Below are 20,422 nucleotides of genomic sequence, written 5' to 3' on the forward strand. Positions count from 1 at the left end.
GTTCCCTATTTCCTTGTAGAAATTTTCTTGGCCAGCCTTCCCCAACCTCCCAGATGTTTTGGACTAAAGCATCCCATATTCCTGAGCATTGGCCGTGCTGGCTGGGGCTGATGGGAGTTGAAGTCCAAAACCCCTGCAGGGCACCAGGTTGGGGAAGGCTGGTCTTGGCCAATGCTCTGCAAGATTATTTCCTTTTAATTTCCCACCTGTCCATTTAAAATACATGGCACTTTTACTGCGTGCTCACTTCTGCTCCATAACCTAAAATTACAGCACTCTCAGTTCCAATTAAAGATCTCAGTAGAAACGTCCGTTCCAAATTACTGGAATCCAATTGGTTGTGTATTGTTTTTTTAAAGCCCAAGTTGCATATGAGGTTCTTTTAAAAGCACAAACAATTACGACTTCATCTTGGTAGAGCTACAAATGGCAGCATTAGTGGTCTTTTCGCTTCCCCGTGAGATAGCCATGTTGCAGTAAAATCAGCACATTAGAGACTTAGACCAATTTGCATGCACTGTTGCTGGATTGTTTGGGGATTGTTTCCCCTCAAACAAGCAGTGCCAGGCGACATGACAAGCCACGCCCAGGCAGGTAATGAGGCAAATGGCGCCCAGCACGCACTTGTTTAAGCCGCAGTGATCATGTGAAGAAGCCCTTAGGGCTGGATCCAGACTAAATCCGCTGAACGTATTTTCCCATTGTCATTGTCACAGTTTGTTTATGCACTGCATTTCCCAGAAATACGTTGTATTCAAAGCAGTTCACAGAAAGTAAGAAAAAGAAATTAAATACGGTGGGCAGGATCCAGTGGTACCCTTCCTTGGGCAGACAGGTCCGCGGATTCCAGTATGTGTGTGGCCCCCGCTGCTGGCAGCCACGATGCAGCAATCCAGGGACAAGCCCCAAAATGAGCAGAGACGCTCGTCTGTGGAAGGGACCGGTTGCGGCCTTTCCAGAAATGAGCGTCTCCGCTCATTTCGGGGCTCGGCCCAGGAAGCGCTGCATCGCAGCCACTAATGGTGGGGGCCGCGTGCGGGTCTGACCACCTGCACAAGGGCACCATTGGATCCTGTCCATTAATAGCATATCGGTCATAATTTATAATAAATAATGGCGATACCGCTACAATGCAATTTTGACAGTTTGACAACAGCTCGTTTAAAGCATATCAAAAGTCCCATCGAAGCTAATGGGACCTAAGGCATAATTAATTTGTCCTGTTGACTTCAGTGGGACCTATGTTCAACTAACTTAGTCTTGATCCAGTGCCTAGAGATTTATTGTGGCATAAGGTATAGTTGGCAGGTATATACGTATATGGCAGCCTTCCCCAACCTGGTGCCCTCCAAATCTGTTGGATTACGATTCCCACCATCCCCATCCAACATGGCCATTGGCCATGTTAGCTCAGGATCATGGGAGTTGTAATGCAACACATCTGGAGGGCTGGGAAGGCTGATGTGCAGGAGCATTGTTCAGTCGTTAAGTCGTGTCCGACTCTTCGTGACCCCATGGACCATAGCACGCCAGCCCTTCCTGTCCTCCGCTGACTCCCGGAGTGTGCTCAAGTTCATGTTCATTGCATCGGTGATGCTATCTATCCATCTCATCCTCTGCCGTCCCCTTCTCCTTTTGCCTTCGGTCTTTCCCAGCATCAGGGTCTTTTCCAGGGAGTTTTCTCTTCGCATTAGATGGCCAAAATATTTGAGTTCAGCTTCAGTATCTGTCCTTCCAATGAGCAGTCAGGGTTGATTTCCTTTAGGATGGACTGATTTGACCTCCTTGCAGTCCAGGGGACTCGTAAGAGTCTTCTCCAGCACCACAGTTCGAAAGCATCAATTCTTCGGCGCTCAGCCTTCCTTATAGTCCAGCTCTCACAGCCATACATTACTACTGGGAAAACCATAGCTGTGATTAGACGGACCTTTGTCGGCAAGGTGATGTCTCTGCTTCTTACTATGCTGTCTAGGTTGGCCATAGCTTTCCTCCCAAGGAGCAAGCGTCTCTTAATTTCATGGCTACAGTCACCGTCTGCGGTGATCTTGGAGCCCAAGAAAATAAAATCTATGCAGGGGCATAGAGGACAACAAATAGTTGAAAATAAGTGGGGGGTAAAAGACCATGAATAGAAAGGGTAGGAGTAGAGAGGAACATAGCAAACTGCCTTACACTCAGTTAGACCGTTGGCCCATATAGTCCAGTATTGTTAACACTGACTGGCAGCGGCTCTCCAGGATTTCCTCGCCCTACCTGGAAAAGCTGGGGATTGAACCTGGGGCCTTCTGTATGTAAAGCCTGTGTTCTGTCACGCTGAGCTTTGGGCCTTCTGTGAGTCTTCTCTGTAGAGACTAGAAGTTTACACGATGGGAACAGTGTGACCCATTCACAACATCAGTGAGTGGTGGTAATGCAATATATTTCTTATTTTCCTATTACCAACTTGAAGGAAAAGAAGAAGAATGTCAATGTGATTGATGGAGAGAATCTGGCAGGCTGTGTGCATGTGAATCAGTTAGTAATAGAATTGATTTCTTTAAATCAAGAGCCAAACAAACTTGAATGGAAGCAATTAACATAACGTTTTACTGTTGCACTGTTCCAATGTTGCCCTGTTCTTTTCTGGTCTTTGTCTCCTCCCTCCATCATCCAGGGATTTGGAAATCTGCCCATCTGCATGGCAAAGACACACCTGTCGCTGTCTCATGACCCAGAACGCAAAGGAGTGCCCACGGGGTTTGTCTTGCCCATCAGAGACGTCAGAGCCAGCGTGGGTGCAGGATTTTTATATCCACTAGTAGGAACAGTAAGTACTGCATATTGGAAGCCTCGAGCTGATTTCAGCAGGATCTGGTAGCAAGCTTATGAAGCTTCCTGGCTTAGACTTTTATTCCATCTTGCCCTGCCTACTCTGTCTACAGTTCTCTGTGTGCTCAGAGGTTTTCCCCATCTCTGCTACCTGAGAGTATTTTATCTGAAGGTGCTGCAAACTGAACATGGGACGAAGGCATCTGCTCTTCCTAAGGCCCCTCCAAACACTGGATCAGGCTGCCTGTGCCTGGTGGGCAAGACAGGACGTAGCCGAGTCAGACTGCAGCTAAAAAGGTCCGTGCTGGACTTTGCAGAGCATGGGAGCGCACCACCGAGCACTGCCATAGATTACCTTCTTTTTAAGTGCTGGAAGTTGCCAAGGGCACGGTGGAATGTTTGGTTGGATTTGACCCTGGAGGAGTGGTTGGGTGACTTCTTAAGGCAGGGTTCAGAAATTGTTTGGGGTCCAGGGTTCAGATTGCCCACACCTACCCCTTTGAGCCGGGGGACATCAAGGGCACTCAAAGACTGGGTAAGAGTGATACCTCTCCTTTTTTCTGACCTCAATTGCAGCCAGTGCCTATGTTGAGATCTGCAGTGTGCTTGGGAACTGAAGCTGCAACCCTGTGTGCATTTACTCAGACGTAAGCCTCACAGAACGGAATTGGGTTGATTTCTGAGTAAACATGCATAGGATGGCACAATGGGACTATTAATCTTTGTCAGGTTCTACGGTGGCTTCCTGTAAGCACAATTCATTGTACTGGTTTTGATCAAGGATTCTACGCATCCAATATACTTCTGAGTGTTGGGCTCATAAGCATGAAGCAGTGCAGTGGTTGGGGGCTTGTGCATTTGGAATGAGTTTTGGGGGAAGCCTGTTTGGAGACAGAAGCTCACTGCCTTTATAATAGATAGTTAGATTGATTATACTTTTAGACCGCCCAATAAGCAAAGACAGTGTAGAGGTAAATTAAAACATAGGGTAAAATCCAACCTAAGCCCTACTTGGAGTAGACCCACTGAAATGAATGGGACTTGGCCCACCACTGAAAAGGCCGTCTCTCTTTTATTTGAGCACCTAATTCTTCGCCTCATGTTTTGTTTTCAGGGTGGGGAGAAGGAAAGAGCTCGTGGATGTGTTGCATATGTGTATGAAACAATTTTCTCCTTCAGCATTTCATCTATTCATTCACCTTGAAAAATAAATCTTTATAGCCTTGTTATGAAGTGTCCACATCCAGATTGGCTTTTGATAATTTTATAGTGAATATTGCTAGCTTAGGATCAAGAAAAGAGGCTTGAAAAAGAAATATGCTTTCTTCCAAGATGTGCTCTTTAGCAAAAACAAGAAATATAAAAAATGTTCTCTGGTATAGATGGAAAAGCACATGCTGCAGGAATGTTCGGAAGGCTAAAACAGTTTGTCTTGTTTTGCCATCTCCAAATTTGCACTGCTTGGATTGTAATTGAAATCCCTGATCATCTTACGTGAGCCCCTCAGTAGCACTAGCATGCTTTTAACAAATGTATGCTGTTATAAAACCATATGGCATAAAGAGAGAAAAGCGGTGATGTAGCGGCGACAGGGCCTGGAGGGACGCAGCACCGGCAGTTTTCGATCTGCAAGGATGCAGACATCATCGCACAGCCATTTTGTGAGAGCCCCCTTGACATTCTCTCAAAATTCCAAATGTGCCCACTGAGCCAAAAATGTTGGAGAAGAAAGCAGCTTCATACGTTGATAAGACTTTGTGCCACGTTGAACAGCCAGAAGCAATTGTGAATACAGTATGTGGCCATGTGCATCCCATGCTCAGAGATGCTTTGAAGCACCAGCTGATTTGGTGTGGTGCTGCCAATCTTCATGAATGGCTGTACCTGCAAATGCAGCTTTTCTGCACTTGTGACACTCCTTTCACAGTGAGATTGTGATCATGGAATGGGCCCCACAGGTTTCATGTAGAATTATTAGAGAGCAGGCGGCCTTGATGCAACTGGCGTCGGTTTTGCAGGAGAATGTGGATGGGGAGACATCTTTATTCCTCTCTCATAATGCTAGAACCCAGTGGGGTCATCCCATGAAGCTGATTGGTGGGAGGTTCAGGACAGAGAAAAGGAAGGACTTCCTCACACCACGCAGAGTTAAACTATGGAATTCAGTACCTCAGGGTGTAGTGGTGCCCATCCATTTGGATGGCTTTAAAAGAGGGTTAGACTAATTCCTGGAGGAGAAGGCTATCCGTGGCTACTAGTCCTGATGGCTATGTGCTAAGTAAGCTTATGTACAGTTGCTGGGGAACATGGGTGGGAGGGTGCTATTGCACTCGTGTCCTGCTTGTGGGTTCCTGGTCGACCGCTGGTTGGCCACTGTGTGAAAGGAACACTGGACTGGATGGGCCCTTGGTCTGATCCAGCAGGGCTCTTCTTATATTCTGAAGTCCCATTTACCTGTAAGCTGTGGGTGTGATTCCCACTGGCAAGGCAAACCAACCTTTTGAAAACCAAAAGGTGGTTGCAAGGCGTTCTGTTTATGAACGCAGGTGTACCTCTTTTGTAGGCTAGGAGTGAAAGCAAATTTAGTCTTAGCTGATATTATTTCTCTTTCAAACTGAGAACCCAAAGAACAAGCACACATTAATCATGAGGCCATTTACAGAATGTCTCCCTCCCTCCCTCCCTCCTTCCTTCCTTCCTTCTTTCTTTCACTGCACTTGGCATTATTAAAACCCACTCAGTCCTCTTGTTAAAATGCTAAGTTTATAAGGAACCCAGTCGGTTTGAGCTGGTTTGTTTCTTTTGTAGCTGTGGCTTGCTGAGGAAGGCTTACATTAGGCCTGGCCAATGCAAGATTGCAGTTCCTGGTGTGATTATTTGCGCACACATGCGCACGCACGCACACCCCCTCAGGGAATTCCAAACTCCTGTTGGTTGCAGCCTTTCCCCCCTTCTGAGGACATATGCAGGACCCTGTGCAGGCCTGCAGGTGTGAGGATAAGAGAGTGTCTGTGTTATGTCCTCCCCTAGCTGGGATCAGAGATGCACCGTGAAGTTGTAGCTACGTTTCTCTACCCAGCCATATTGCACAGCTTATGTGGGTCAGTGACCAAAGCAGACATTACGTTAAAATGTGGCAAGCAGCTACATCTTTTGTTCTTTTTATTCTAGTGTATGTGCAGGGCCCCTGATCTGGATTAGGGCCCTAGCCTGGGTGGTGGTGGTGAGGGAGCTTTAACCCTTTCCCTGTCCCACTAAAATCCTAATCCAGATCAGGCCCTCCACTTTTGCAATTTAAAGCGCCAAATAGTGATCCATTTAAACAAATGGATTTGCTTAACTGAGGACCGAAGCAGCTACGTCTTTAATGTAATGTCTGCTTTGGCCCTGAAGCTCCCTTGCAGACCATGTAAATAGAACATGGAAAAGAAGAGTAAACTGTGTTTTGACTGAGTTACAATGCACAATGATTGTGTTCTCTGCTCATTAAAATCTTCATGTTTGTTATGAACAAAGGGAAAGGATGGGGGGATACTGACCTTAAAAGGGCTAACTGAAGTCTCTGAACTTTGGGAGTGGCAAGTGTAAAATGTAGAGAAGTTAATTCCTTTTAAGAGAAAGAAGAAAGATGGGGACATACCGTAAGTGTTTTATGTTTCAGGTGGAGGAGCTGTGGAAGAGAAGCACTTTGGTAGCCATTTTGCAGGGCTACCCAAATCTTGCACTGCAGTCCTAGGCATGTTTGTTGTTGTTCAGTCGTTAAGTCGTGTCCGACCCTTCGTGACTCCATGGACCATAGCACGCCTGGCCTTCCTGTCCTCCGCTCTCTCCCGGAGTCTGCTCAAGTTCATATTCATTGCATCGGTGATGCTATCTAGCCATCTCATCCTCTGCCGTCCCCTTCTCCTTTTGCCTTCAATCTTTCCCAGCATCAGGGTCTTTTCCAGGGAGTTTTCTCTTCGCATTAGGTGGCCAAAATATTTGAGCGTCAGCTTCAGTATCTGTCCTTCCAATGAGCAGTCAGAGTTGATTTCCTTTAGGATGGACTGATTTGACATCCTTGCAGTCCAGGGGACCCATAAGAGTCTTCTCCAGCACCACCGTTCGAAAGCATCAATTCTTCGGCGCTCAGCCTTCCTTATAGTCTAGCTCTCACAGCTATACATTTGTTGTTGTTCAGTCGTTCAGTCGTGTCCGACTCTTCATGACCCCATGGACCATCGCACGCCAGGCCTTCCTGTCCTCCGCTCTCTCCCGGAGTGTGCTCAAGTTCATATTCATTGCATTGGTGATGCTATCTAGCCATCTCATCCTCTGCCGTCCCCTTCTCCTTTTGCCTTCAGTCTTTCCCAGCATCAGGGTCTTTTCCAGGGAGTTTTCTCTTCGCATTAGGTGGCCAAAATATTTGAGCTTCAGCTTCAGCATCTGTCCTTCCAATGAGCAGTCAGGGTTGATTTCCTTTAGGATGGACTGATTTGACCTCCTTGCAGTCCAGGGGACTCGTAAGAGTCTTCTCCAGCACCACAGTTCGAAAGCATCAATTCTTCGGCGCTCAGCCTTCCTTATAGTCCAGCTCTCGCAGCCATACATTACTACTGGGAAAACCATAGCTTTGATTAGACGGACCTTTGTCGGCAAGGTGATGTCTCTGCTTCTTACTATGCTGTCTAGGTTTGCCATAGCTTTCCTCCCAAGGAGCAAGCGTCTTTTAATTTAATGGCTACAGTCACCGTCTGCGGTGATCTTGGAGCCCAAGAAAATGAAATCTATCACTGCTTCCATTTCTTCCCCTTCTATATGCCAGGAAGTGATGGGGCCAGATGTCGTGATCTTAGTTTTTTTAATGTTGAGTTTCAAACCAGCTTTTGCACTCTCCACTTTCACCCTCAACAAGAGGCTCTTGAGATCCTCTTCGCTTTCTGCCATTAGGGTGGTATCGTCTGCGTATCTGAGGTTGTTGATAATTCTCCCAGCAATCTTAATTCCGACCTATGATTCATTCAACCCAGCATTTCTCATGATGTACTCTGCATATAAGTTAAATAAGCAGGGCGACAATATGCAGCCTTGTCGTACTCCTTTCCCAATTTTGAACCAATCATTTTTCCATGTCCAGTTCTTACTGTTGCTTCTTGACCCTCGTACAGGTTTCTCAGGAGAAAGGTGAGGTGGTCTGGTACCCCCATCTCTTTAAGAATTTGCCACAGTTTTTTGTGACCCACACAATCAAAGGCTTTAGCGTAGTCAATGAAGCAGAGATAGATGTTTTTTCTGGAATTCTCTTGCTTTCTCCATGATCCAGCGAATGTTGGCGATTTGATCTTTAGTTCCTCTGCCTCTTCGAAACCCAGCTTGTACTTCCGGTAGTTCTCGGTTCACATACTGCTGAAGCCCAGCTTGTAGGATTTTGAGCATAACCTTGCTGGCATGTGAAATGAGCGCAATTGTACTGTAGTTTGAACACTCTTTGACATTGCCCTTCTTTGGGATTGGAATGTAAACTGACCTTTTCCAGTCTTGTGGCCACTGTTGAGTGTTCCAAATTTGTTGGCATATTGAGTGCAGCACTTTAACAGCATCATCTTTTAGGATTTTAAATAGCTCAGCTGGAATACTGTCATCTCTGCTAGCTTTGTGGTTAGTAATGCTTCCTAAGGCCCACTTGACTACACTCTCTAGGATGTCCGGCTCAAGTTCAGTGACCGCACTATCATGGCTATCAGGGACATTAAGACCTTTCCTGTATAGTTCTTCTGTGTATTCTTTCCACCTCTTCTTAATCTCATCTGCTTCTGCTAGGTCCCTGCCTTCTTTGTCCTTTATCATGCCCGTCTTTGCACAAAACTTTCCCTTGATATCTCCGATTTTCTTGAAAAGATCTCTAGTCTTTCCCATTCTGTTGTTTTCCTCAATTTCTTTGCATTGTTCACTTAAGAAGGCCTTCTTGTCTCTCCTTGCTATTCTCTGGAACTCTGCATTCAGTTGGATATATCTTCCCCTTTCTCCCTTGCTTTTTGCTTCCCTTCTTTCCTCAGCTACTTGTAAAGCCTCATCAGACAGCCACTTTGCTTTCTTGCATTTCTTTTTCTTGGGGATGGATTGAGTTGCTGCCTCCTGAACAATGTTACAGACCTCCGCCCATAGTTCCTTAGGCACTCTGTCTATCAGGTCTAATCCCTTAAATCTATTTGTCACCTCCACTGTATATTCATAAGGGATATGATTTAGGTCATACCTGAATGGTTGAGTGGTTTTCCCTACGTTCTTCAATTTAAGCCGAAATTTTGTGATAAGAAGCTCATGATCTGAACCACAGTCAGCTCCAGGTCTTGTTTTTACTGACTGTATAGACCTTCTCCATCTTTGGCTGCAAAGGACATAATCAATCTGGTTTCGATATTGACCATCTGGTGATGTCCATGTGTAGAGTCGTCTCTTGTGCTGTTGGAAAAGAGTGTTTGCTATGATCAGCATGTTCTCTTGGCAAAACTCTATTAGCCTTTGTCCTGCTTCATTTTGTACACCAAGGCCATGCTTGCCTGTTATCCCGGTGATTTCTTGACTTCCTACTTTGGCATTCCAATTCCCTATGATGAAGAGGACATCTTTTTTTGGTGTTAGTTCTAGAAGGTGTTTTAGGTCTTCATAGAACCGATCAACCTCAGCTTCTTCGGCCTCAGCAGTTGGGGCATAGACTTGAATTACTGTGATGTTGAATGGTTTGCCTTGGATTCGTACCGAGATCATTCTATCGTTTTTGAGATTGTACCCAGTACTCCTTTTCCCACCCTTTTATTGACTATGAGTCCATTTCCTCTAAGGGATTCTTGCCCACAGTAGTAGATATAATGGTCACCTGAATTAAATTCGCCTATGCTTGTCCATTTTAGTTCGCTGATTCCCAAGATGTCGATGTTCAATCTTGCCATCTCATGTTTGACCACCTCCAGCTTACCTTGATTCATTGATCTGACATTCCAGGTTCCTAAACAATATTGTTCTTTACAGCATCGGACTTTCTTTTCACCACCAGACACATCCACAGCTGAGTGTCCTTTCGGCTTTGGCCCAGCCGCTTCCCTCTTTCTGGCGCTACTTGGAAATTCCCTCTGCTCTTCCCCAGTAGTATATTGGACATCTTCCGACCTGAGGGGCTCATCTTCCAGTGTCATATCTTTTAGCCTTGTGATACGTTCCATGGGGTTTTCTTGGCAGGAATACTGGAGTGGGTTGCCATTTCCTTCTCCAGTGGACCACATTTTGTCAGAACTCTCCGCCATTACCTGTCCGTCTTGGGTGGCCCTGCACAGCATAGCTTATGGCTTCACTGAGTTACGCAAGCCCCTTCGCCACAACAAGGCAGTGATCCATGAAGGGCTAGTGATCCATGAAGGTTCTCATTTACTTAGAAGTAAACCCCACTGGGTGAAGAACATAAGAACAGCCATGCTGGATTAGACCAAGGGTCCATGTAGTCCAGCATTCTGTTCACACAGTTGTTGACCAGGCACCCACAAGTAGGGCATGAGCACAACAGCACCCTCCCACCCATGTTCCTCAGCAACTGGCGTACATAGGCTCACTGCCTTTGGTACTGGAGGTAGCACGTAGCCATCAAGACTAGTAGCCATCGATAGCCTTTTCCTCCATGAATTTGTCCAACCCCTTTTTAAAGCCATTTAAATTAGTGGACATCACTACATCCTGTGGTAGCGAATTCCATAGTTTAACTCTGCACTGTGTGAAGAAGGACTTCCTTTGATCTGTCCTGAATCTCCTACCAATCAGCTTCATGGGATGACCCTGGGTTCTAGTATTTTGAGAGAGGGAGAAAGATGTGCGTTCAGTGGAGCTTACCTCCAGGTAAGTGTGTGTGGGATTGCAGCCTTACCCAAACATACTGAATTGAGCTGGGTAAGCTGCTTGGCATAGGGCAAGGGGACCTTGAGGGTTAAGTGAAAAATCCTATCTCTCTTGCTCACACGATTAAGCCATTCTTCCCTGCATATTCTGATCGAATGTCGTTAGAGAGTTATAAATCCAAAAAAGGGAATAAAAAGCCTCTTACATCGAGGATTTGCTTCTTCCTTGTTTTTATACCTGCTTATTTTCTCGGCCAAATGGTTACGCCAGTCATTAAATGGTCTGGCTAGTCAACCAGCTTGTTACAGCCGGCTTCTTTTGACAGATTTATTGCCCTTTCTGTAATGCTCGCTGCTTCTGATGTCAGCAGCAGTGATTATTCTAACCTTTATTAACCTGTTGTGTCAGCTGCCTACAGATGTACCATTGAATACTGCGATGGCAGACATTCAACTCCTCTCAGTGGAGTTCTAGACACCGCACACTTACTGTGGGGGCTAGAGCAAGTGGCTCAAAAACCCATTGCCACAATAAATGTATTTGGCTCTACGGTCCCAGCTGGGCTCTTGGTCGCTGTTCTTGCACTGTTTTTTTCTCCTCCTGTTTGCAACCAAAACAGCTTATTAAGCAACAGATTAAAGTAACCATATACTGTTTAGAATTCATTCCCATACTATCCTGGGGCAGGTGGGATTCATTTTCAGCATCGTGGTTTTTTGTTTGTTTTTAATCTGCAGTGCTGCTTGTTGACTAGATGGCAGTGATGAGGACTTACAGTGAAAATCTCTCCATCCTTTTTCCGGTTCATGTTAGCCTTTTAAAAAATGTCTCAGAGAGCCGGGTGCACCTGCAGAAAGAATGCAACTGATTAAGGGTTATGATCTCTTCTATGTGTAGCAGGTCTTTTAAGAGCTTCATAAAATCATAGTGTCGCTTCAGGCATATCCCAGCAAAAACTCTTCTGTCTGATTTGCAGCTCCATCTTACCTTTAAAGACGCTTCTGCCTTTGTGGTTCAGCAGGCAGGGTTAAGATCTTGGAAACAGGGAGTCGTATCTCAACTAAGCTTAAGCGTTTTTTACTTTACTGCCCTGAGCAGGTAATTCTGCCTCCATTTAATTGAGCTCTTTGTTAAATGGGAATAAGAGTGGTGGGGGTTCTCTTTCAAAAAAAGAAAAGAAAAGGTGACTAGCAGGAAGCATGATGAAGGCGTATAAAATCATGCATGGTGCAGAGAAAGTGATGAGAGAGAGAGGTTTTTCTCCCCCTCTGTCATTAACACCAGTACTCAAGGTCGTCTAATGAGACTGACTGGCAGGAGATTTGGTGCAGGGAAAAAAAGAGGTACTTCTTCATGGTATGCAGATTTAATCTTTGGCATTTACTGCAATTAGATGTGGGGGTGGCCACTGAATATCAGGCCTCCAAATATCAATAGTGGGATATACCATTGTGCCATCTCCATATCTGTTGAGGTATTTACGTCATTGTTCCTGTTTCCAGGCACCTGTTTCTAAACGATGCATCCCTTTCAAAGCAGTTTTTCTTCCCTTCCAGATGAGCACAATGCCGGGACTTCCCACTAGGCCTTGCTTCTATGACATTGACCTGGATCCAGTGACTGGAGAGGTGACCGGTCTGTTCTAAAACAAACTGACAATCAAAAGGTGAGTATTTGGTGCCTGCCAAACCATCACTGTACTGGACTTTGTCCCATACATCAAGTGCACCACCCTATCGTATTCGTAACTGCTGACTCTTCACATTTTCCCCTCGCTGTGCTATTGGGCTCATTTGCACGTTCTTGCCATAGTGTGGGGTGCAAAATCACATGGGAACATATGCAAGCAGGAACCTCATAATCTCACTCCCTCTCTCACCCCCCACCCACACACCCACACACACATATCTTGAAAGTTGCTGAATTATTATTGATTTTGCATGGTATTTAGATTGGCTTGTATCCAGTGTTAGTCCTACTTAGAGTAGACTCATTGAAATGAATGAGTCTTAAGTCATGATTAACCTAGGCCCCATTCATTTCAGTGGGTCTACTTTAAGTAGGACTAATGTTCAATACAACCCATCATTTATTATTATTACAAATGCACCTCCTGTTTGCAAGCAAAAGAGCTTATCAGGCACCAGACTTAAAGTAAACATATACTGTTTAGAATTCATTTTAAATAAATAAAATAAATAATCCAACAATATCCCATGACCTGTCATATGCTGCCAAATGCCTCGGAATAGAGGAATTTTATTTATTTATTAATTAAATTTCTTAATCGCCCATCTGGCCAGTCACCCGGCCACTCTGGGCGATGTATAACAGTACAATTTAAAACAGTAAAATTACACATTAAACATTATTTTAAAATACCCTAACCCACCCCAGATGCCTGTCTAAATAACCAAGTTGTCAGTGCGTGGCGGAAGCTCATTAAAGAGGGGGCATGGCGGAGTTTCCTGTGGAGGGAGTTCCACAGAGTGGGGGCCACCACAGAGAAGGCCCTCTCCGTCGTTCTTACCAGCCTAGCTGTCCTGGCTGATGGGACAGAGAGAAGGCCATCTGAGGCTGATCTTGTTGAGCGGCCTGTCTGGTGTTGCTGGAGGCACTCCTTGAGATAGGCTGAGTCTGAACCATATAGGGTTTTAAAGGTCAAAACCAACACCTTGAATTTGGCCTGGAAAACAACTGGTAACCAGTGCAACTCCTTCAGCACCAGAGTGATGTAATCACGCCAGCAGCTGCCTTTAATCAAGCGAGCTGCCGCATTCTGTACCAGCTGCAGCTTCCGAACCGTCTTCAAGGGTAACCCCACGTAGAGTGCATTACAGGAAGGTCATAACCTGGCATGGCTGGCTGGGGCATGCTAGGAATTGTAGGACTTTTTTCTGTCCAAACACGCATAGGATTGCACCCTTAATACTTAATTTGTTGCTCTGATTCTTCACTTTACTGCTGGCGTGTTAATATGTTAAATGTTTTAATATTTTAATCTTTTTACTGTTGCATTTATTGTTTTGACTGTAACTGTATTGTTTTGTTTTTCATTTCGTTTTTATGATTGTGTATTGTGCCACGGGCATCTGCCAGTTGGGGCAGTGTATACATTTAAAAAATAAATAAGCATTTCCTGGCCTGCGAGCATGCCCAGTGCTCCATTGAGCTGTTTCTTGGGGGAGGGCCCCCCCCAGGGGTTTGTTTGTTTATTAATAATATTTATATACCGCTTAATATAATAAAATCTCCAAGCATTATTTCCTAATGATTTTTCTGCACATTTTCACCTTGGGGTTCCCCTGAATCTGCTGATACCTCCGTCCTGTGTACAGATACTGCCATTTGGTTACTGAGGTGTGGCGTGTATAGACTTGAGATCACTATTAGTCTACATGCTTTTAAGCATTTTTACCCTACGTTTTAGGCCTGGGGTGGGGAAACTCAGGCCTGTGGGCCAAATCCGGCCCTCCAAGGTTCCCTGAAATGGCCAAACCCCCTTTCCAAGCCACATCCCTTATCCGCCGACTTCCAGTCATTTGGTGGTTTTCCAGCTTTTGCACGGGGTTTCCGCATTCTAAAAGGTTGAAATACCTCTCCTGATGCTTAGTTTCTGGACATAAAAACTTTAAACAGCTTTTTAGTTTGAAGCTGCTGGCATTTTGGCTCCACCCCTTTTGCCCTTAGCCCCGCCCAACACTGGAATGCTGGCCCCCGAGAGCTCCTCTGAAATGGAATTTGGCCTTTCGGCTGAAAGAGGTTCAACACCCCTGCCTTAGGCAGCAATGAGACTCACAGAGCAGCTTACTTTAGAGCAATTAGAGCAATAACATTCCATTACGACAATAAACAGTGAGGTGGCAATGATAACAGTGTACTGTTGCTCCTCCTCTTGCTCCTACTGTATGGCTGTTGGTTCTAGTGCCCTCTGTGAAGGGAAGAGGGCCCCAATCCCAGATTGAAAAGCAGTAGAAGGGCAATTACTTTATGCAGTGGGAAAGAGAACCCTCAATCACAGTAGCATTGATATTCAATCGCAGTAGCATCTTCCCTTGTCAGTCATAGAATCATAGAATCATAGAATAGTAGGGCTGGAAGGGGCCTACAAGGCCATCGAGTCCAACCCCCTGCTCAATGCAGGAATCCAGGTCAGAGCATCCCTGACAGATGGCTGTCCAGCCTCGTCTTGAATGCCTCCGGTGTGGGAGAGCCCACCACCTCCCTCAGTCATTGGTTCCGTTGTCGTATTGCTCTAACAGTCAGGAGGTTTTTCCTGATGTTCATCTGGAATCTGGCTTCCTTCACTTGAGTCCAGTATTCCGTGTCCAGCACTCTGGGATGATCGAGAAGAAATCCTGGCCTTCCTCTCTGTGACAACCTTTCAAGGACTTGAAGAGCGCTATCCTATCTCCCCTCAGTCTTCTCTTCTCAAGGCTAAACGTGCCCAGTTCTTTCAGTCTCTCCTCATAGGGCTTTGTTTCCAGTCCCCTGATCATCTTTGTTGCCCTCCTCTGAACCCTCTCCAGTTTGTCTGCATCCTTCTTCAAGTGCGGTGCCCAGAACTGGACACAGTACTCCATCGGTGTGTCAGTCATCGGTGTAAATTACAATGTTGGGGAAACTATGAGATATAGAATCATGGAGTTGGAATGGGCCATTTAGGCCATCAAGTTCAACTCCCTGCTTGATGCAGGAATCCAGTTTACAGCATCCCTGCCAGATGGCTGTCTGGTCTGTGCTTGAATACCACCAGTGTGGGAGAGCCCACTACCTCCCTAGGCAGTTGGTTCCATTGTCTGACTGCCCTGATAGTTATAACATTTTTCCTGATGTTCAGCCGAAATCTGCCTTCCTGTAACTTAAGCCTGTTATTTCATGTCCTTCAGTCTTGGATGACAGAGAACAGATTGCATCCCTCTTCTCAGGTAACCCTTTAGGCACTTGTAAAGTGCTATCGTATCCTCCCTCAGTCTTCTCTTCTCAAAGCTAAGCTAATCAGTGTTCAACCTCCAGGTTTCATATTAAGAAAGGCTGCAAGGACACACCTTTTCCTGGCCACAAAGCTGGATAAAATATGTGTGTTCCCTTTTCATTTTCAGCTCTTCAGTTAAATGAGTTAGGTTTGATGTATATAGCACTAGAGATTGGCAGCTGGCTATTTTCTGTAGCGTTCTTCATGACTCTTGTAGACTAGTAACTTAATTCCTTTTCCTTTTTTGTAGATATCTGAGTAACATCAATTTGATAAAGCCTGAACAAGAAAATTCAGTGACACTAGAAGCCTTTGGAAACAATTTAACCTCCAGCATTTTTTTAAAATCTGTAATACTGTATTTTTAATACACGGTCTACTTTTTTTTTTAGTCACTGCACATGAAAATCTGTATTATGTGGTTTTAAAGATGGAAGCTTTTTAAAATGCGTTCACAATGTGGTCTTACAGTAGTCAGTAAAAAAAGAAGATGTGGTTTTAACTAGAGTTGTACAACCTGATTAAATAAATTTTAATTGATTAAATCGTATGAATTTTAGTGGGTCTATTGCATTTGAATATGGGTAAATTTCTAAGCAAACTATTTCTAAGCAAAAAACATATGCTGAGGTACGTGTGTTGCAGAAGAGGCATTCCTCCTGAGGGGTGTTTGTGAGAGAGTGCAGCAGAAGGGAGAATGCATTTTAAAGATGGTGTTTGCCCATCTGTAGTTTTTATAGGCGCTTGTATTACAACTATTTTTGTTTAAATCTGCCCAGTTAATCAGAGGAATCTTTTTAGTCAACCATTTTTATCAATTAATCTAACCAATTAATTAAATATTGCAGCCTTCATTTTTAGCATCCTCTCTTTGCTTCTAATACACAAAATGTTTGCTTTGCTGTTTTCTGGGGGCAGTGTCCAGTGTTGCCGCTGCGCTTGAGAGAATGGCTGCGAGTGGAACAGAAAGCTAGTGCTGGCTAGCACAACCCAGGAAACAAGCTGAAACAACCGCTTCCGGAATGGAGCAAATCAGCAGAATTCGCAGAAGGCAGCTCTGCTGAGCTGTCCTATTTCAGAAGTGATCGTTTTGGCTAATTTCCTGGGTTGTGCTAGCAAGTGCTCGTGCGACATGTTTAGAGCTGGAAGACTGCCAGCACTGGATATACCATTCCCCTGGAATTGGGTTGGGGAACTCTGCACGTATATCCCAAGCTGCACAGTCGATTCTGAAATCCAGGATGAAGCGGTATTTATTCACTGAGGCAATTTAGTCAGGAGGGGCTATAGCTCACCAGCAGAGCCCATGTTTTGCATGCAGGAGGTCCCCAGTTCAATCCCTGGCATCTCCAGTGAAAAAAAGGCATCTGGGAAATGCCTGTGCCTGCAACCTTGGAGAGCTGTGTTATCATTAGGGATGTACGGACTGTGTAAAATCCGCTCCGTCTGTGTTTCGCAGATTGTCAGGCACCTTTTGTCCTGTCATCTGCCCACAGACGGATGCGAATATTTTTTTTCGTCATGTGGAAAAATATGGAAAGAATTATGTAAATATTTAAGTAAGTATTTATGTAAGTATGTACATAATTTACCTCAGCATGTAACATTTAGTGTATTGTCCCCCATTCCATTCCACATTTCCTCAGCAGAAACTTGCGTATTTTTCTATGGATTTATATGCGTAAATTTCAGAAAAGTAAAAAAAAAAACATCCAAAAGTTCACGCACTCCGTGAGGCCTGAGAGGGTCTCTCCGCAGCGGATTCCACAGGTCAGGTTCTTAGAAATCCGAGCTCATTTTAATCCATCTCAAATTTCTCCAGCATCCCTAGTTATCATAGTAGACCAGCCTTCCCCAACCTGGTGCCCTCCACATGTGTTGGACTGCAACTGGACTTGCAACCCGACACATCTGGAGGGTTCCAGGTTGGGGAAGGCTGTAACAGACAATACTGGCCTAGGTGGAGCGGTGGTCTAACTTGGTGGGCTGGTTCGCACATTACGTTAATCCATAATTTAGCATTGTGTGCACATGCCGGAATGGGCCTGCTCAAAGTCCTGGGCTCACACGCTTTCCACTGTCCTTCCCCCACATGACCGGGAGGAGGAATACACCAGAATTTCATTCCACTTTTGCCGATTCCTGGTTTGTCATTACATGCAAACTACGAATTATGGTTTAAAAGAAACTCAAGTCAATTTTTAAATGAACCAGAAAAGCAATCCAGGGTTTGAGTTTGGTTTGTTTAGCAATTGACTTGGGTTTCTTTTAAACCACAATTCTGAGTTTGCACGAAAGGACAAGCCAGGAATATGGGAAAGTGAAACTAAATTCTGGTTTATTCCTCCTCCAGTTGTGTGGAGGCAGGGAGGGGAGTGGGCTTCACAACAGGCCCATTCCCGATTGTTCACATAACTCTGAATCCTGGCTTAATGTGAACTGTGAACCAGGCCAATACAAAGCAGCTTCATACATTCAGATGTGCTTATATCAGCCTTCCCCAGCCTGGTGCCCTCTAGATGTGTTGGACCACAACTTCCATAATCCCACAGCCAGCCATGCTATGCTGGCTGGGGGATTATGGGAGTTGTAGTCCAACACATGGAGGGCACCAGGCCGGGCAAGACTGGCTTATATGGTCTTCACCTCCAATTTGGCAGCAATCCACTCTTCCAGTGCAGGCCTATATATAATGTATGATCAACCAGTCTGAATGCACAGACAGATATGGAATCCACGAGGAGACTTGATAAACCCCCATTTTTTGCGGCCATGGGCAGGCTGCAAAAAACAGGAGCTGGTTGCTGAACTGGTTGGTGGGACTATTTGGCTTGGTGGATCGTAAGTGGTACATGCCAGCTCTAATATACGTAGCCAGTTCCAATGTTGTGGAGAAGGCGGTGGAGGATTTTGTTCCTGAGTCTCTTCCAGTGACATCTCCCCACACAATGGGGCAGAGCTGCCCCATCACCTGTGCAACGCTTGCTTGGGGAGTTGTCTAGTATATCTGCGCATGGACACAACTTTTTCGATACGTGGACAATATGTATACCCAGGCAGTGCTGTAGGGCAAAACATTTTCCAGCACTTCGTTTTTCTGCAGAACATTTTCCATTTAATCTGTTCATTAGAAACAATGAATGGATGCTAATTGCAAATACAATATTAGGCAAGAGCAGCAGTTTCAAAGTTGTAGCACATCATGCACAGTTCTTTGGGTCGCTAAAAATTATTAGTGTGTCAACTGTTTTCAGTATCTTTGGGGTTTTTTTTTTCTTAAATTTAAGCAATGGAAGGGAAGTATATGCTATTGCCTTTAAATGTTTACAAATATTCCAGTTACAAATTCTACATAATATAACAAATCACATTACGTGTGCTTTAATTTCCCCCCGCCAGGTATTTCAGGCCAAATACTTGTGGTGTACTGCGACCAAAAAATAACACGGGCACTTTTTTTTTAAAGCCTTTTTAAAAAGCTTTGTTGTTTACTAAATACAAGTAAAATAAACATGCTAAATTAGATCACTCTCTAAGGCATTATAAAATGTTCCTATGTAAATTACCCCAATTTGCATAGGAAACCCACATCACTAAACCCATGTCTGCAAAGTCTCTTCCTTTTATTAGGAGACTGGATCTCCCTTGGGGCAACTGGAAAAAGGAATACCTTCTCTGATTATGCTTGTAAAACAGCCTAATGTTCAAAGCCAAATTCTAGTTTTTCTTTTCTTTGGTACACTCCTTTACATTTCATATTTCTTTTTAACAGGCATCTTGGTTTTCCCCTAAGTAACGTTGGCATGTATTCAATGCAGGACACAACCTAATAGGATAATGTGTCTTGTAGCTTGGGAGACAGCCAGACAGCCGTAGTAGCAAAGTGTATAGATCTGCTGAGATCCTTACATTGCCCACCACTGTGGGTTGGTTTGACATATGCTTTCACTTTCGATGCCTGATATTCCCTGAAGTCCCCACACTGTACCTTGCTGACTGCTGTATTTAATTCTGGATTGCTTCAAAGGCTGGGCATACTATAAAAACCAGGGGTCTGTTTCCAGTCCAGATCTGGAGGGTTTATTTAAGTCCACACTTTATTTCATTTCAGTTCAATATTGCCCAATAGCCAAAGCCCTCTGGGTGGCCTACAACAATTCACAAGATAAAATAAAGCATAGAATTTAAATATACAATAAAAAAAATTAAACGGCTAAAAACAATTCCAATAAAATACTACAACTGTTCAAACAGCTGGTGTAAATGCCCCATCATATGCCATTAAATGCCTGGGAGTAGAGGACATTCTTAACCTGGTGCCAAAAAGATAACAATGTTGGTGCCAAGCAGACTTCAGTGGGGAGAGCATTCCATAATCAGGAGCCACCACTGAGAAGGCCTCTCCTTTGTTGCCACCTTCCAAACCTCCCTTGTAAGAAGCACTAGTAGAAGGGCTTCAGATGTTGATCGTAGGGTCGGGGTACGTTCATGTTTGGAGAGGTACTCCTTCAGGTGATGTGGTCCTGAGCTGTGTAAGGCTTTATAGGTTAAAACCAAAACCTTGAATGGGGCTTGGAAACATACAGGCAGCCAATGCAAGTGGGCCAGAATTGGTGTTATGTGCACAGACCTTACAATTGACACTGTTGTCAACTATGGCTGCACGCTGTATGGACTTCCCTGGTTGATTGTAGGAGCATCCTGTGCAAAAGGGCACCTTATTTGCCTGGGATGCTCCCTACTCTGGGAACACAGGGCATATCTGGGTTCCTATCC

The 20,422-nt window shown here is 44.7% G+C and overlaps 2 protein-coding genes across 3 annotated transcripts in view; both read left to right on the plus strand.

Annotated features, from left to right (window-relative positions):
- Window positions 1-17,336, plus strand: part of MTHFD1 (methylenetetrahydrofolate dehydrogenase, cyclohydrolase and formyltetrahydrofolate synthetase 1) — a 98,953-nt gene extending 81,617 nt beyond the window's left edge. For both annotated transcript variants that reach the window (XM_084836901.1, XM_084836894.1), the window contains exons 26-28: window positions 2,654-2,806; window positions 12,228-12,337; window positions 15,897-17,336. In XM_084836901.1, coding sequence (XP_084693027.1) covers window positions 2,654-2,806; window positions 12,228-12,317 — 243 coding nt within the window. In that variant the 3' untranslated portion in view covers window positions 12,318-12,337; window positions 15,897-17,336. The remainder of the gene's footprint in view (window positions 1-2,653; window positions 2,807-12,227; window positions 12,338-15,896) is intronic.
- Window positions 12,270-20,422, plus strand: part of AKAP5 (A-kinase anchoring protein 5) — a 29,264-nt gene continuing 21,111 nt past the window's right edge. Inside the window, exon 1 of the mRNA XM_084836914.1 lies at window positions 12,270-12,337. The gene's annotated coding sequence lies outside the window, so the exon portion shown is untranslated. The remainder of the gene's footprint in view (window positions 12,338-20,422) is intronic.

Source organism: Heloderma suspectum, chromosome 1, assembly GCF_057233095.1.
Source record: "Heloderma suspectum isolate Gila_16-S chromosome 1, 16-S_ref, whole genome shotgun sequence".
Lineage (NCBI taxonomy): Eukaryota > Metazoa > Chordata > Lepidosauria > Squamata > Helodermatidae > Heloderma > Heloderma suspectum.